Source organism: Sus scrofa, chromosome 17 (assembly GCF_000003025.6).
Source record: "Sus scrofa isolate TJ Tabasco breed Duroc chromosome 17, Sscrofa11.1, whole genome shotgun sequence".
Classification (NCBI taxonomy): domain Eukaryota; kingdom Metazoa; phylum Chordata; class Mammalia; order Artiodactyla; family Suidae; genus Sus; species Sus scrofa.
Genome location: NC_010459.5, coordinates 59834521 through 59852410, shown reverse-complemented (window position 1 = coordinate 59852410; position 17890 = coordinate 59834521). Strand labels below are relative to the sequence as shown.

Here is a 17890-nt window from a genome sequence, read left to right as displayed (position 1 = left end):
CAGCTCAGACACACAGGAGGGCTCAGCCGAAGGACCGGAGTCACTGCACCGCCCACCGCCCACGCTGGGATCCTGCAGCAACCTGAGCATCAGCACTCTTGAGGAGAGCCCTAGGGGGTCACCCGCTACTCACGTTTCAGGATGTTTCTTCTCTCCAGTTCCTCCACGGCGGGTCTTTGGCTCAGCCGTCTGCGGAAAAACACTAGAATTACATTTTGCACCATGGTGGCTGCCGGCGAATTCCGCCCTGGGTCTGCGAGGGTCAGAGGTGGCTGGCGCACCCCCTGAAGAGCACCTCCCCAAAAGCGAGAGGGAAGGGGAGCCTCCTCCGGTGGCTGCCTCTTGCTGGCGAGTCAGACCTCCACGCGGGAGGGAGGGGGCCCTCCGTCACCGGGCGGCTGGGGCAGTCCCCGCGCCCCCCCTGGACGGGCAGCTCTTCATGTCCAGATCTGCTGCCAGCCCGCGGGGCTGGACGGCTCCCCAGGCGGCGTAGGAGCAGCAGGAGCTCCACCCGGGAGACGGTCCCCTGCTCGCGGGCGGAGGGAGGGGCGGGCGGGCGAGACTCCCGCTTCCGTATCCCAGCGCCCCAGACACGGGCTCCGGCCCTGGTCCTGTTTCTGCCCCGTTCAGCCTCAGTGGACACCCGCCAGCTGCGGGGTGATGGAGGGAGCTCCTGCCTCTACCCGCAGGGAGCACCGCCAGGAGGGAGCGAGCGCAGCCAATCCAGGCCCGGAATCTCCTGGGCCGAGAGCGCGAGCCCGGCCACGCCCACAGCTGCCAGCCACGCCCACGGCTCCCGCCTGCCACGCCCACGGCTCCCGCCTGCCGTCCCACCAGCCCAAGAGACACACACGGTTTGCGAGATAGGAAGACAAATTATCATTTCCTTTGAAATGGCTTCTCAGGGAGGGAGTTGGAGGACGCAGTCAAAAAGAAAAAAAAAACAACACATAAATAAATAAAAGGCTTGTCAGGAGAGGGAGGCATAATTAGCCAAAATTAAAGCCAAGCTCCAATTATTTTTGTAACTCCAATAATGTTGTCTTTGGGGCCAAGCCAGAAACCTTCCCACTTCCGGATCCTTTAGCCTCAGCGCAGAGACACCAGGCTGAGCATTTGAATGGGGCCACAATGTGGGGCCGTAATACTCTGCCCCAAAGCGGTTGTCACCTCCAGAAATACTTGTCTCCTATTTATAACCCTGTCCCAGCACAAAGCCCAGGGCGGCCCCAGGGCTCAGCTGCTCCTCCCTCCACACTCAAAGCGACAGTGTGCCGTCTGCTCCTTTGGGGGTTTTGTGTGTCTGCTGGCTGGTGGGTGGTTGATTAACATCTCATCTGGATGTCTGCTGGGGCTTGAACCTACCTCCCCTCCAAAAACAAAAACAAAAAACACAACTCCTGGCTGGGACCAAGGGCCAGAACCTCCAGCTCCCTCCCAAGCAAAGGGCATAAACCCAGCTCTTTGGGTGGGGTGCCTCAGCCTGGTCAACCCCCACCCCCCCAATGCCACTCACTCAATATGTGACCATGGAGCACGTGCTCTGTGCCAGGCACTGTTCTAAATCCCAGGACGCAGTGGTCCCTGCCCTTGGAAAGTCACCCTCTAAAGAGGAAGCAGACAAACAGTAAACAAACCAGAACAACCCAGGGAGTGGTCAAGGCCAGGAGGAAACAAAAGGTGGGCTGTGGAAGCTGAGTGATGGGCTGGGGCACTTGGGGGTGCATTGCCATGGGGACCCAGCAGGAAGAGGAGGAGCCCGCCACAGCCACAGGGAGGTCCCATCTCTGGACTGTGTCTCCTATTTGCTCACTGGCTGGGTTGGGGACAGCTGGGAGGAGTGGGCAAGCCAAGCTTCTGGAAGAGGACCCTTTGGGCGGAGGTGTGGAGAATCCACACGGGGTGCAGAGCCAGGTGCCTACTGGTGCCACCTGGCCAGCCGGGTGCCCGCAGGGCCACCTGAGCACCAAGGCCACGCATCCCCTCAAACCTGAAACCAACACCAAGCCTCCACTCACTCTGCCCCCAGAGAGGCTTTTTATTGCTGGATCCCCACTTCTCTTCCAAACTGTCTAGCAATAGACCCTCACAGAGCCGAGGGCATTGAGAGAAAACGCACAAACCCACCGTTACCATGCTGGCCTGGGACAGTAGTTTCTTCAAAAATGTCTTGAGAAAACCCAACCTGTGGGTTGTCAGCTGATCATGGGCTGAGTTCCCAGAAAGCCATTTTGTCCAAGTCACACGTCTCAGCAAAGTGCGGACATCTCACCCTCAAAACCTATGCAGCTGGCAAGCCTGGTGCCGAGTCCTACTTCCCACTGCGGGGCCACAGCGGATCCTCGGAGCACCTCTGAACGAAGCAGAAAGGGGTATCCTCTGGTCAAAGCCCTGTAGGTCTGTAGCTGCCACCAGAGCACAGCCGGCCGGCTTGGCACCAACTGTCTCTCTACCCAGAGAGGCTGGACGAGAGGACCGCCAGCCCGAGCACCTCCCTGTGGGACCCTAGTCATGGGGGGTGGGTGTGCGGTGAGTCTGGACTTGCCCCTACTGTGCAGACACCCCCCTGTATGAGGCTGAGAAGGTCTAATGTGAGTTAACCTGACCCTCCCAGTCAGATATTAGTGAGCACCTGAGAACCTGCCCGGCCCTGATGCTGTGGTGCGGCCCAGCCCTGTCCTCAGGGAGCACAGGCTCCAGTGGGGAGGGCTAAGCCGAGCGGGGAAGGAAGAGCGTGTGCAAAGGTCCTGAGCTCAGGACTCCTGCGGTGACGGGTGCTGCTCCTGGGGCAGGACCCACCCAACCTGCAGGCCCTGCTGAGGTCTGGGTTTCTTTCCAGAGAAGCCGGGAAGGCTCTCAAGGGTGGGGAGCAGGCGGGGCAGGATGGCGTGAGGGCAGGCCAGGACTGGATTTGCCTGTGGGAGCACTTCTAGACTCTTCCAGACTGCTGTCCAGGGAAGAACAGTGCAGAACCTACCACCAGGAGATATAGAGCCACTTGGAGGGGGGACATCAGACAAGCACAGGTGCCACAGGCCCGTGAGCCATCAAGGGGCCTGTGAAATGTTCGAGGCAAGGCAAAGATACTGGCTCTAGAGTAAGAACACTGCCAGCTCCAAATTAATACACACTGAACTAAATATACATTAAACACAATATTCCATCCATTTGCTACCCGAGACTCGGCTCGCTCTCCATGTGGGGCTGGGTCTTCCCAAAGCAGGAGTGATGAACGACAACCCTCATATCCAAGCGGACAGCACGTGGGATTATACCCACTTTACAGATGAGGCCATAGGGGCTCAGGAGGCCAAAGTGGAGAATCCACACTGGCACCTGTGTCACCTGTGGGACCAGGTCTCATTCTCTGCGTAGATCCCAGAGCCTGACGAGAGGAGCAAATGGACGCCGGCTTCTCTCCCTCCCCGAGGCGTGTGCAGCCACAGCAACCCTGCTTTGGAGCCTCAGCAGCAAGGGGTTCTCCAGGACCTGCAGAGACCCAGCCCCACAGCCCCAGGGGCTGGGCTTTGGTGGTGAGGGGGCGGAGCCTCAGGCGGGGTGGGTGGAGCCTCAGGAGAGGCGGGGCGGGGCAGCCTCAGTCCAGCGCCCGAGGGATTCCCCGGCTCCGCCCACAGCCGCTCCCACCCCTGATTCAGAAACTGCTGCTCTGGTGCCTCCTGGAACTGGGGAAGCCACAGTCTATTTCTGACTCTCCCCGCTGAGAAAGCAGGAGTGTGGCAGCCAATCACAGCGCCGTGTGGGTGTGGGAGCCACACCAGGGAAGGAGACCAGGGTAGAGAGAGGCTCCTGCCTGTCCCCCAGCCTGGTCCCGGCCTGTGCCCCCAGGAGAGGCAGGGACAGAGGCGGGCAGCAGGAGCACACCGGACAGGCCCTGGGGACCTGAGCAGGAGGTAAAGGCATGGGCCACCGGGGACAGGACAGGATGGGGTCATGGCACCTGGGGTCCCTGTGCAGTGTGGGTGTGTGTCGTAGTCAGGGCCCCCAGCTGTCGGGAGAGGAGAACCAGCCCAAAGAGGCTCCCCTGCCCTCCTGTGTCTCCTCTGAGCCAGTCTGTGGTGACGGCCGAACGCCACACCCAACCCTGTGCTCTGAACGTGGGACATGACTGAGGACGGAGAGCTTGGTCAGCGAGCAGATGGAGACGAAAGAGGAGGCACGGTGGAGGGCGGGGGAGCCAGGAGGCCACCGCCAGCTGGGTGACCAGGATGCCCCGAGGGGGCTGAAGGAGATGCGGTGAAGCGGTTGTACCATCCACATCTGTCAGGCTGCAAATTCCCATCCCCTGGACCAGCACCGAGGCCACGACACAGGCAGAGTCTGAATTCAAGTCCCAGCTCGGCCCCGGGCCAGCAGGGTGACAGAGGATACCACCCTCCCACATGAGCCTCCAATCCCCTGCTCCTCCCCTGCCCCAGGGACCCCAGGGGTGCGGAGGGGGTGGAGAAACTAAGACAAGGCGGAGGCTGGCGCACAAGTGGGTGGTGGTGTCCTGACTGTCAGCATTTATATCCCTCGCCAGGTCTCGTCCAGCCTCACTCAGCCAACAGAGCCACCCTCACCACCCTGCTGGTAGCCTCCCTGCCAGCCAGGATCCCCCAGAAAGTCCCCATCAGACACCCACCCAGACCTCCCTCTGTCAGACAGCCCCTCCTCCTCCATCAGACACTCACTCGGCCAGCTGGCATGGGGGACAGGCTGGCTACCAGACCCACTGGTGCGCTGGTCCAAATCCAGCAAGCAGTTGCATTTTTGGCTCACGCCATACTTTTAAAACACGAATATGAAGCAAATATTAATCAACAGGGAGTTCTCACTTTAAAACATCAGCTTTCTGGCTGCCCTTGAAGATACAGAGCAAAGGCTGGAGTGGAACAGCGTCTGGGCTGAGGGGGCGCCTGGCTCCTTGTCATCCTCACGGCTGGCCCCAGGGACCCCTCTTCTTCTATGTCACCTGTGGGACCAGGCTCCTGAGGGAGGGAACCTCTCCTTGTCCCAAGGACCCCTTCTGCCTCCCAGACACACGTGGGGCAGGTGGCCCAAGTTCCCTGGAGTGCCTGGCATGGTGGGAGGGTGGCCCAAGGAGAAAGCAGGTCTTGATCTCCTTTCTGAGGTCAGCGGGGGACAGATGGCCCTGGCTGAGTGTCCCAGGGGAGCATCCAGCTGCTGGGCTTCTCCGTCAGGGAGAACCGCCACCCCATCCTGCACCCCCAGCCCCCCAGCTGTGATCAAGGGGCTTCAAGAACCAGGGCCACGCGGCCTGCCACTGCTGAGGGGCTGGTGCCAGGAGGGTGCTGGGAACAGTGCCACCAGGCACCCCCTCCCCAGTACCACAGGCCACAAGGCTTTCACGAGCCTGGTGACCCCTGTTTTCAGTGACTTTCTTCTGTCCTTGCTGTCCAGCCACCTTCCATCCACTAGGTGGGACACTGTGTCGCGGGAATTGCAAACTCCCATCTCATGGGCCGCCACGCAAAGCTCCAGCTTCAGCACTCTTGCCATGGTTCTCTCTTCATCGCGAAAGCTCTCTAAGGTGGCAGTGCAGTGGAGAGCAGAGGCCAGCGATCAGCCCGAAAGCCCAGGCTCTCCCCGGACCCCGACTCGCTAAGCCTCCCCCTGACCCCGGCCTCCGTCCCTGCCGTCGACTGATGAGCACAGGGAGTTAGAAAACCAACGAAAGCCCCAAACCGAGGTCCTTGCCAAACAGTTCCTGATCAACCAGGGAAGCCCCGTCTCACCATGTGACCCTTGACCTCTGTGAGCTCACCTCTCCCCATCAGCTGCTTGGAGTCTGCGCAGGGCCCAGCCCTCACCTCAGGTGGGGAGGACCTGCCAGCACAGGGGACTCACCCTGTGAGGATGCTTCCCATCCCCCACCTCACCCTGGAAGCCGGCTATGGTGGGGGGCGTGGGGGCGGGGGGGACGACACCCTCCATGAGTCACCCCTCCAGGTGACTCCTCCCACCTTGGCCAAGGCTTGTCCCCCTGTTCCACCCCCCCCACCCCAGGCCTCCTGAGCCTGGGCTCCAGGTGGCTCACCTTGCCCCGAAAAGTGCTTTGGTGGCGAGGCCAACACCATGGGGCGGGGGCCCACATCTTGGCCCGTCACTCAAGACCCTCCATCCCGACCCTGTTACTCCCTGTATTTCTCCTGTCTCTCCCCAAATGGGCTGATGACAACTGTCACCTCTTGGGCTTGCCGTGAGGATGGCGACATGGCCCAAGAAGTGCCAAGCTAGGTGCCTGGCATATGGCCCGTTTCTGAATCGCCCTTTGCACACCCCTCTCCGCCTCTCAGGACTGCAGACCTGGTAGGGCTCCGAGGCTGCAGGTAATTCCGGGGACACGGGAGGAATGGCCTGTCTGGCTCCAGATCCGCAGCCAGCTCTGTCCCCCTCGGCTCATGGGCCCCAGGTCTCCCTCATCCCCGCGGGGCTCCAATAAACATCTCAAATCAACTCAGCATCAAGCAAGAACTGAGCTGAGAAGCAATCCCGTCAAACAAGGCAAAACGCCTTCCTGGAGAGAGAAGCCGCAGCTGCAGAACAGACAGCTCCCCGCCCACGGGGACGCCGGCTATTTTGGGAGCTCCTTCCTGGGAACACCGATCCGGCTCCACCGCCAGCCTTGAGTCACCAAGGAAGGCGGGAGTCCCCGCCGGGCAGGGATTCCCCCAGCGGGGCAACGTCTCCCCATCATCAGGGGAGACTGTGCCAGACTGTGCTGGGCGTGGGGCTCGCGAATCGTGAACAGAGGGTGGCTCCTCTGACCCGATGGGCGCTGTCAGGGCAGGGGGCCACCAGGGACAAGTGGGCGGCCCTGGGAGAGAGGGTCAGGGAAGGGAGGGGGCCTCTCCAGGATGTGATGCGGAGACAAAGCCATGGAAAGCCCAGAGATGGGCCGGGGGCTCCAAGAGCAGAGCTTGTCCACGTCAGGGAACAGCAGCCGCCCCCAGCCTCAGCCGCCTCCGCCCTGGGACGAATGATCAGCCCGTGGAGGCCTTGCCTGGGGAAGTGCAGCCGCCCCCGTCACAGCATCTTGTGACCCCGGCACTCAAGATGTGCTCGTCCAAAGCTGCCTCGCACCCCATCCCCACCTCGTCCCCTTCCTCATCGTCCAGGGTCCGCCTCAGAGGCTGGCCGTCGTCCACACACTCACCCCAGAACCACCCTCTGCCCCTCCCACTGCCCACTCCCAGCCCCGAGGAGTCTCCAAGTCTGTGGGGTCCCAGGCGTCGACACCTCACTTGTCCATCTGCCTCCCCATCCCCCCACCGCCTGACCCAGGCCACCAGCCTCCAGGGGCCCTCGGCATCCTGCTGCCCCCACAGCCACGTGTGGACCTTCTGAAACATATCCCCAGTCCCACAAAGAGCTCGAATCTGGGATCCCCAGTGAACTCAGGACAAAGTCCAGGGCCGCGAGGCCAGCGAGTCCGTGGACACCCATCCCCCAACTCTGTGCCCCGTGGCCCCCACACCGAGCTGCTTACACCGGCCCCCTCGGGCACAGCCACCTACACCCCCTTACATCGAGTATTGCATCCCGTCCCTTTACTGCAACCCACCCACGTGCACAAGTTTTAAAAGCCAATGTGGGAGTTCCCGTCGGGCGCAGTGGTTAACAATTCCAACTAGGAACCATGAGGTTGCGGGTTCGGTCCCTGCCCTTGCTCAGTGGGTTAAGGATCCGGCATTGCCGTGAGCTGTGGTGTAGGTCGCAGACGCGGCTCGGATCCCGCGTTGCTGTGGCTCTGGCGTAGGCCGGTGGCTACAGCTCCGATTGGACCCCTAGCCTGGGAACCTCCATATGCCACGGGAGCGGCCCAAGAAATGGCAAAAAGACAAAAAAAAAAAAAAAAAAGTCAATGTGATGCTCAGCTGTAACGCGCAGGAGGAAGGCAGGGCGTTTTAACCCAATAACACACAGTCCACACACGGGTGTTCAGACCAGAGCACATCAGGCGACGGGGCAAAGGCGTCCACACGGTCACCACGATGACCTCAGCCACCAGCACGGAGGGACCAGGGTCCTTCCGGTGATTCGCACACCACTAGCAATGCAGCCACACGGGAGCTGTTTCCCAAAATGCGTGGTTCTTGGTAAAGTTCTGAATGAAACAAGGCACGTCCATTTCCATCAATTTCCCCGGCACGTGCATTTGGGGAGAATTCAGACTGTGACCAAACTCCACCAAACCCCTCGGCGTGTCCGCTGTACACCCAGGATGCAGGTTCAGGTCCTTCCCACGGCTCTGGATCCTTCTGTATGAGTGTCCAGGGGACACAGAAAGCTGAGTGGGTGGAGCGGGGCAAGTCTTCCCTGCTCAGGAGGTGTCCTTGACTGCAGGACACCGGGGCCTGGCCCAAAAACACAGACATCCGGTCACAGTGACAGGACACACGAAGCTCCCCAGGCTCACCAGGGGCCACAGGAACAGCTGGCCTAAGCCCTGGGCTCCTGGGCAGATACCTCACCTCCTCTGGGAAGACCTCAAGCTGGAAAGAGAGGCCTATCCTTCACCTCCAGCACCGGATCTTGTGTTATCTGTCCACCCGGAGAGGCCTCATCCCCTGTTCTTCAATCAATCACTCATCTAGGTACTGGGGTAAAGGTGGATGTGATTAACATCCATAACCAGGTGACTTTAAGTGTGGGGCATTGTCACCAATGGTCTGGTGGGCCTGGTCCAATCAGGAGAAGGACCTCACGAGCAGGGCTGGGGCTCCCTGAATGAAGAGGCACTTCTGCCTGTGGACAGCAGCCTCGGTCCCTACCAGGGAGTTCCAGCCCTTCCTAACGGCCTGTCCCATCGATGCCAGACCTGCATAGCCAGCCCCACAGCCACCGCCACCAACACCTTGCAATAAATCCCTTGAGAGACACCTCCCCCCGGCTCTGGACCGCTGTCGTCTCAGACGCAGCCTCCTCCCTAAATGAGGATGACAGTCCCGTGGGAGGAGTGCTGTCCTGTTACCTCCACTTACCTGACCCCAGATTAACTGACCCTCCCGGTCCTTCTGGCGAACCAGACCCGCGGAGCACGCACGCGTGGCAAGGCAGCCCCCGCCCCGTGCCATCTGTTCCCGTGGTGACCTGTGCACCTGTCGGGCGTGGGTCCCTTCTTCCCCAGCTACGTGCGCCAGGTGGACCTGTGCCTGTATCAGGTGATCTAATCAGACTTTACACACAGGGATGGAATGACTCAATGTGGATGGAAAAAGAAAACATATTTCTACAATAACCAAATGGACTGCTTTGAAGGCAGTAAAGGCTAGATGTTGGAACCCAGCTGTCCGCGTGAGTGTGGGAGAGGAGCGTGTAGACAGCAGGGCTCCGTCTCTGGAAGGACTCTGTGCGCGACTGCTGCCAAGTGTCTCCTTCTCACTCCTCTGCAAAGAACCAGCGTTTGTCTCAAGCAAGGAAGAACACTAACTGTTGGTCCTTCTGCAGGGAAAAGTCTTTGGTTTCCCAGCAGAAGAAGCCCAAGTTAAGGCACATCTCAATGACAGGTTAAAATTAAGTGTTCTGAGCTCGAACAAATCGCATTTTAATTTCTTCTTCTGACTGGCTTTGTTGTTGCCCTTGGAGGAGGGGACTCCAGGCCCCTCCCTCACGGGCGTCACCTCCCCCGAGCACACTAGTTACCGGTGTGCTTATGGCTGCTTGTGTAACACCGCCTCTGAGTGGCTGCAAACAGCCCACGGCCAGCGGCAGCCTCTGGGCCGAGACAGGGTGGGAGGGAGACACACCATTTGTTTTTGCACGTAAATCAGTCCCTTATTCAGATTTGGAAAATGAAAGTAATATATAATGCTTCCCATTGCCTGGCCCCTGGCATCGGGATGATTTGATTTCTGGTCCCCAAACATGGAGCACCTGCTGCGTGCCAGGCCCTGGCCATCCCCTCCCTCCTCTGACACTTCCCCAGTGTCGCTTCCCCAGGGCTTGGGGGCTCCCGGGCTCCTCCAGGAAACAAGCAAATACTGGGCAAGGAAATACCAGGGCCAAGAGAAGCACAAATTCCACTTAACACTGCCTCGATTTTTAAAAGGATAGGGCACCAGCCTACACACCAAATAATTTCCACAGGCCCCGGAACTCCATCAGTGCTACCAGGGAGCTTGCGCCTCGCCGGCCCAGACAGGGGAGGTGAGGAGCTGCCTGGGGGTGGGAAGGGGGACGCTGGACGGATAGCGCCCTCTGCACCAAGGTGTGCTACTTCCTGCATCCCCCTCCCCCAGGCCACAGGTATCACACCCTCTCTTAGGTGACCTTCCCCCATCCCCCGGTCCTGAAGGCAGCTCCTGCATCCACCTGGTTCCTTCCTCCACCCCCAGTGCCCTGGGCTGCAGGTGGCACACAGAGATTGCCCAGGAAGTGTCTGTCCTTGAACTGCACCGTCCTGAGGTGAAGGTACCACTGAGGAAGGGACAGCTGTGTCTGTCCTCATCACTCCAGGGGCCCCTTGCAGCTCTGTCCCCTCCTCCCCTTTCCCAGCTTCCCGCCACCTGCCCAAGTCCCTGGGCCCAGCACTGGACAGGAACATGAGGCACTTATAAACCTCCCAGAGCCTATCAGGGCTCCACACAGGCTTCTCGGACCAGACTGCCCAGGGAATCGCTGGCTCTCATCTCACAGACACAGGGTTTTTCTTCCACTTGTCCATCTGTTTGCTCCTTCCTTCCTTTCTTGCTTCAGGCTAACTCAACACAAAATTAACTTGAGCACCTACGTAGCAGAGACTGCTGGTTTCCTACCCAATCCTCCACTCTCTCTTCTTTGGTAGCATCAGAAAGTGGATTCTGTTCAGGAAAGCCTCTTTTCTAACGAAGCGTGGCCACATGAAGAGGTTCTGACCAAGGAGCTGTAGGGAGAGGTGTGCTGAAAGCCTCTGAGAAGGGTCTTTTGGAAGAGCTGACTCAGCTGGGATCTGTGCACCCTCGGAACCTGAATGTGATGTCAGGTGCTCCCGCAGCCACCTGGGACCATAGAGGGTAAATGCCAACGTGAGGATAGCTGAGCAGGAAGATAGAAAGAAGCCTGGGTCCTCGATGACTGTGGAATAACCAAGCCAGGCTTGTATGTCTGCAACCATTCAACAAAGCAGGATGCCTTTAGGCCCAGTGTCCAGAACCGGCCTGCCTGGGTCAAATCTTAGCTCCATGACATACTAGTTGTATGACTTTGAACATCTTGCCTGACCTCTCTGAGCCACCATTTCTGTAGCCTATGAAATACACCTAATAATAGCATTTACATCTTGGGCTTCGGCAAATACACAAAGCGCAGTCCTTGGCACACAACACAGATTTAATAAATGTTTGCTACCACAGCGCTACTGCTATGACAACTACTCACTCAGAGGGGAAAAGCCCTGACTCTGGGTAAAGCTGGCAGGTGTCACATACCCACTTCACAGCTCAGGCAGATGGGGCCATGTGCCTGGGTTCCCTCAGCCAGGTGAGCTCAAATCTGCCAGGCCACCTGCTCCCCTGTGCATGGGATCTGTGTTTTATTGGTACCGAAGGGGGTTTGTTGTTTTGCCTTTTCTCACAAAACATGCTGTACTTTCCTTGACAGACTCCCAAGTAACCAAGAGAAACAAAGAGCAGCCGACCCCACGAAGGACGGGAAGGCCAGGAGCTTGCGCCACTTCAATAGACACCAGCGAGGGGCCTGAGCACTACCCACGGGGGGGTCACGGAGCCCTCCCCCCCCACTGCCCCTCCCCCTCTGCACAGCACGCTCTCCATCAAGGACCAAGACTTATATTCATGTCCTCTAAGGCTCCGATTTTGGCAAACTTTTCCTGACTTGGAAGCGCTGTTTTCTGTTGCCCAGGTACTTCCATCTAAAAGCAGGCAGCAAGACCTACCGCTGGAGCTGCCTCGCCCACCTCCGCAGCCTCGCAGGGCCACCGAGCCCCTCCCTCCAGGGTCGGGGTCTTGTCTTGCCCTCCCCACAGACCCCACAGGGCCTGCTCACAGCCCCGCCCCACGGATCCCTTTTGTGTTTAGCAACGGATCCTTGAAACCTCAGCTAAATAAGCCCCAGATGCCTCTTGACCTTGGAGGCTACGCAGTACTCAAGGCACTCACTCCCGCAGTGGAGCAGGGGGCTGTACCCAGCTGAGGTCCCGGGCGCGGGGTTATCTGATAGACCAGACGGACCTCAGTGTGCTCCGAGGCTTCTAAACAGAGGGAGACTGAAAGCCCCAGGAAGATGCCCTGGACTCCCTGGAGGCCAGTGGGAGTCAGCCAGGCACATCTGCTTCACCAAAAAAGGCAAGAAAGCAGAGGAACCGCTAAACACAAAGACTCCCTGCTCCTGGGATCTCAAAATCCTCTCAAGAGGGTTGTAGAGAGCTGTGTCCTGCACATCCCCACTGAGGGGTCGCTGGTACCCAACCGTCACTGCACTGGGCGGGTCCTGAGCCGGACCTGCAGGGTCAGAAAGGTCCTGGCCCCACCCCACCCTCAACCTGCCACCTCTTTGGAGGCTCCCTTCCTCTGGAGGCAGGAATCAGCCTGAAGCTCCTGACCCAACGTCAGACGTGGGCGTCATTGTCCTGGAAGTGGGGCCGCTGGTCCCCACGGAGTGAAGAGCCAGTGTCTCCTAAGTGCTCACTTTGTATCAAAGAGGGACCGCGAAGATAATGGTGATGACCACAAAGACATGGATGAAGACGTTGCCAAGACGACGGCAAAGAAGATAACGAAGGAACTAAGGACAACAATGAAGAAGACAGACGGACAGAGACAAAGAAGAGAAGGACAGAGAAGATGTTGACGAAGACGGTGACAGTGATGAAGATGCTCAGAAAGATGTTCACGTCGGTGACGACAAAGATGAAGAAAAGGATGATGAGGCTAAACTGTGGCCGTGGCTCTTTGCACAGGGTACCTCCCTCCGTCCTTGCAACAGGAGCTGGAGAATTACTGAGTGACCATGTGGCCCAGGTGCTAGGGATCAGAGATACGGCAAAGGGGTGAGCGGCTCCTTTTGGGAGTGACAAAAATGTCCCAAAACAGACTGTAGTGATGGACGCACGACTCCATGGATAAACTAGAGCCCTGGATCACATACTTTGAAAGGGTGAATCGTATGGTGTGGATATTCTATCTCAAACTATTGGAACAAATTTCCCGCCCCCACAGATCTCACATGTATTTGTTTTATTCCCTCGTGCTTCCTCCCTGCCGGGCACAATTCTAGGCATTTATGTGTCTTGTCTCTTTGCGTCCTTTCCGCAGCCCTAGGAGATGGGCTCTGTTGTAATTACCCCCATTCTACAGAAGAGGACCGTGAGGCACATGTCAGGGAGGTCACCTGCCTGTGGTCACACAGCTGGAAAACAGCAGAGCTGGGACAGGAACCAAGGTTCCCTGCCCAGAGTCCGCACTTTCACCGCCACAGAGATGCTTCCTTGGATCAAGGTCAGAGCCAGGGGCGGGGGTCACACACAAGCTCTTCCTGAGCAGCACCTCAGAGGCCAGAGGAAGAGAAAGGATGCACCGGGCTGCACAGGGCACTGATGGTCCCAGTCCTGGGTCGTGATGTTTCCACTGGGGACCATCGATTCAGAGTCTGACCCATTGTTTTCCCTACGTTCATTCCGCAGTCAAAAGTCCCCGTTCTCAGCACAGACAAGATTGAGCTTCTCATAAAACAAGTGACTTTGTTGTATCACAGGTGACAAATGGTGACCACCCCCCCCAGGCCAAATACAGCCCACAAACATGTTTTATGGGGTTCACCCTTTCTGTTTGTAAAATGTGAGTAGGCTTCCAACATTTAAATGAAGGAAATTTGGCATCAAAATAAACATTTCCAGTTTCTGTTAGAAAACCCTGCCCACACGGATCTGGCATCTGCAGAGGTGACACCCACAGTTGCTGAACGGCAGGTGGCCCCTGCCGCAAGGACGTGCATGCCCCAACCTGCCACAGTTCCCACCTGCCCCAAGTCACTCTCAGAGCATTTGAGCTTGTGAGTCCTACTCGGAAATGAGCTGTGAGGACAGGCCAGTGTCCTTCTGGAGCCATCGCCATCCAGGGAGAGCTCCTCTCCTCTCCCCACGAAAGTGCTCAGGAAGCTTTGGGAGCTTCAACATCCACCAGCCTTCCCCGGATGGAGAAGGGGGAGTTGGGCGGTACCCCTCCCAAAGAGCCAGGGGACCTGTAGCCTGGAGGTAGCCCCGTCTGGGCAGCTGGCCAGAGAGCCATGATGCAACAGGAGGAACATTCAGTCCCTGGCCTAGATGCATCCCAGAGACAGAAAAACCCCCAAATTAGCAACACTCACCATAGATCTGTAAGTTCACATTACCCACAAATACGCCTTGAAAGATCTACCTGAAATTGGTGGATAAATCAGGTATCTTAAGACTCTACTACCCACAGGAAGACATTTATTCAAAGCACATCTACTTTGTTTAACTACATTCTTACTGACTGTACCCTACCCTCTGCCTTGTGTACCGTGGTGTTCATATAACCATCCATTTATCCAACGCTATATACCCATCTACCTATTCATTTAACTATGTGATCATCTAATCATCTGCCTGCCCATCCATCCATCCACCCACCCATCCATCCATCCATCCACCCACCCATCCATCTATCCATCCACCCACCCATCCATCTATCCATCCACCCACCCATCCATCTATCCATTCATCCACCCACCCATCCATCTATCCATCCACCCACCCATCCATCTATCCATCCATCCACCCACCCATCCATCTATCCATCCACCCACCCATCCATCTATCCATCCACCCACCCATCCATCTATCCATTCATCCACCCACCCATCCATCTATCCATCCACCCACCCATCCATCTATCCATTCATCCACCCACCCATCCATCTATCCATCCACCCACCCATCCATCTATCCATTCATCCACCCACCCATCCATCTATCCATCCACCCACCCATCCATCCATCCATCCATCCACCCACCCATCCATCCATCCATCCATCCATCCACCCATCCATCTATCCATTCATCCACCCACCCATCCATCTATCCATCCACCCACGCATCCATCTATCCATTCATCCACCCACCCATCCATCTATCCATCCACCCACCCATCCATCCACCCATCCATCCACCCACCCATCCATCCATCCATCCATCCATCCACCCACCCATCCATCCACCCACCCATCCATCCACCCATCTATCCATCCATCCACCCACCCATCCATCTATCCATCCATCCACCCACCCATCCATCTATCCATCCATCCACCCACCCATCCATCTATCCATCCATCCACACATCCATCCATCCACCTATCCATCCACCTATATATCCATTCATCACACATCCATTCTTCCATCCATCCACCCATCCATCTGTCTATCCCCACATCCATCTGTACATCCACACATCATCCATCTATCCATCCGTCCTTCCATCCAACCATCCACACATCCTTCCATCCACTCACCCATCCATCTATCCATTCATCCACCCACCCATCCATCTATCCATCCACCCACCCATCCATCCACCCATCCATCCACCCACCCATCCATCTATCCATCCATCCACCCACCCATCCATCTATCCATCCATCCACCCACCCATCCATCTATCCATCCACCCACCCATCCATCTATCCATCCATCCACACATCCATCCATCCACCTATCCATCCACCTATATATCCATTCATCACACATCCATTCTTCCATCCATCCACCCATCCATCTGTCTATCCCCACATCCATCTGTACATCCACACATCATCCATCTATCCATCCGTCCTTCCATCCAACCATCCACACATCCTTCCATCTACCCACCCATCCACCCACCCACATATCCATCCACCCATCCATCCAACATTGCAACCACTTAACTGTCCATCTACCCACCTCTCCATCTGCCAACCCATCCATCTAACTAACCTCCCAACCACCCATCTCTCAATCTCCATCTATTCATCCAAGTAACCCATCCATTCAGCAGTTGTTAGCTGGGCGCCTACCTTGCACCAGGCACTGTGGTGGGCACTGCAGATAAAACTGAACAAGTAAGATCCTTCCTTCAAGGAACAACTACTGCACAGGTGGAGGGTCATACAAACAATTCAGTGGTTCTGAACCGGACCAGCCTCAAGGAGTTACAGAGCAGGCTACCTCAGGCAGTGGGTACTGAGAGAATGACTCTGAGCTCGGCAGTTCACGTCCTTGCCCAGCTACTCACTGGCCACCAGCAATCCCGAGCCTCAGTTTCCTCGCATGCAAAACGGGAGGTGTCAGACCCACCACTCAGGAAGGGAGAGCCACCAGTCCTTACACGTGCAGACTGCACTAGACAAGTGGCAAAATTCCAGAAATCATGGGAGATATTATTATACCCAGTTTTATTAAGGCTTCCATCAAATTCTTAAATTCCCAGTCCCCAAAGGTGCACAATCACAGGCGTAACCATCCACTTTGCAGACTGAGGGTTCGCTGTAAAGTGAGAGGCTGTTATACCTACACCCGCACCTCCCGCCTCGAGCACAGCTGTGCTTCTTCCTGCCGCAGGGGCCCTGCTATTAGTTTTCTGTTCAAGATCATCTCGGGCATAATGAGTTATTCGTCCTCTCATTACTCATCTTGGTTCTTCCGTCTACTGTCTGAACATCCCTCTGGAAGTTGCCCCACTGGTCACTTCAGAGACTGAGCAGGACAAGGTACCTTCACGTACCAGGACATTGAGTTCAGCCCTCTGAGGGTTCTCGTCGTGCAGCCGGGCTGAGGCCGGGAGAACAGCGTGTGCCTTCCTCATGGATGGCTGTTCAGTAACCACGAGCCTCTCTCCGCAGACCCGGCCTGACTCTGTCCAGCTGGGCCCCACGGACTGCAGCCCCAGCCCGGCTGCGAGACTCCACCCCCTAAGTGGGGGAGCCCTGGCCCGGCTCCTCCTCAGCATGTGAGAAAGGTCTCAGCCTGTCCCTTGTCCTAAACAGAAGCCTGGCCCCTGATGGGCCAGCCCAGCATCAACAACGTCCCACAGCTTGAACCCTGCGGGCTTGCAGAACCGAGAAAAGTGGATCTCACGTCCTCCGGGGGGTTGCATTTAACGCTGCCCTGTTTCCTTAGATGGACGGGGCTTATTAAACCTGCTCTGTCGCCAAGAAAACAGCCGGCCACCCCGTCTCCTTCTGCAGCTGTGATGTGAGGTCCGAGGGAGAACACTGGGGTAGGAAATGACCCCATGATAAAAGGACCCACAGGACCCCGTAAAACTCCATGCTGGGTCTTCACTGCCTTTGGTCTTGAGCCGGCACTGCCTGTATCTGCCATCCTCCACGCAGTCGACGCGCGCCCCGTTTGTGGATCGGACCGCCGCTAACGGCGCCAGAGTCGTGGATGTGCCAGAGACACGCCAACAAGGGTCTGGACACAGAAGCTTCCGCGCACGCCTCCCTCCCTTCCTCCTGAGCCCCCTCCCCTGTGCCCAGCATACCGGCTCCGCCCGACCAGGCCACCTCCTCAAGTCCTCACCCGGGGGTCCTGCTCCTCGTCCTCCCCCAGCGGCCGAGTCCACCCTCTCCAGCCTCAGGGCCACCTGATGACATGCCTTTCCTGCAGCACTTCCAAGTCCACTGTCACCTGCCCCCAGCAGGTCCCCACCTGAGCCCCCACGTGCAGGCCGGGTGGCCCCCCTCTGCCACGCCCCTGCGCATGACCCCTCCAGGGACCCTCGCTGCTTCTCAGTAGAGGCCAGACATGTCTATTCACCATTTAGGCCTATTTCTCAAGCGGCTGCTCAAAAATGGGAATAAACGGCACCAGGGCACATCGGATGAAGGACACAGGCAGGCTCTAGCAGCAGACAGACCCTGACGAGG

General features: G+C 57.6%; 1 protein-coding gene across 2 annotated transcripts in view; it reads right to left on the bottom strand.

Moving 5' to 3' along the window:
• The window catches only part of PHACTR3 (phosphatase and actin regulator 3), a 216485-nt gene that overhangs the window by 11649 nt on the left and 186946 nt on the right, over positions 1-17890 (bottom strand). For both annotated transcript variants that reach the window (XM_005673064.3, NM_001110176.1), the window contains one exon: positions 134-189. In XM_005673064.3, the coding sequence (XP_005673121.1) occupies positions 134-189 (56 nt within the window). The remainder of the gene's footprint in view (positions 1-133; positions 190-17890) is intronic.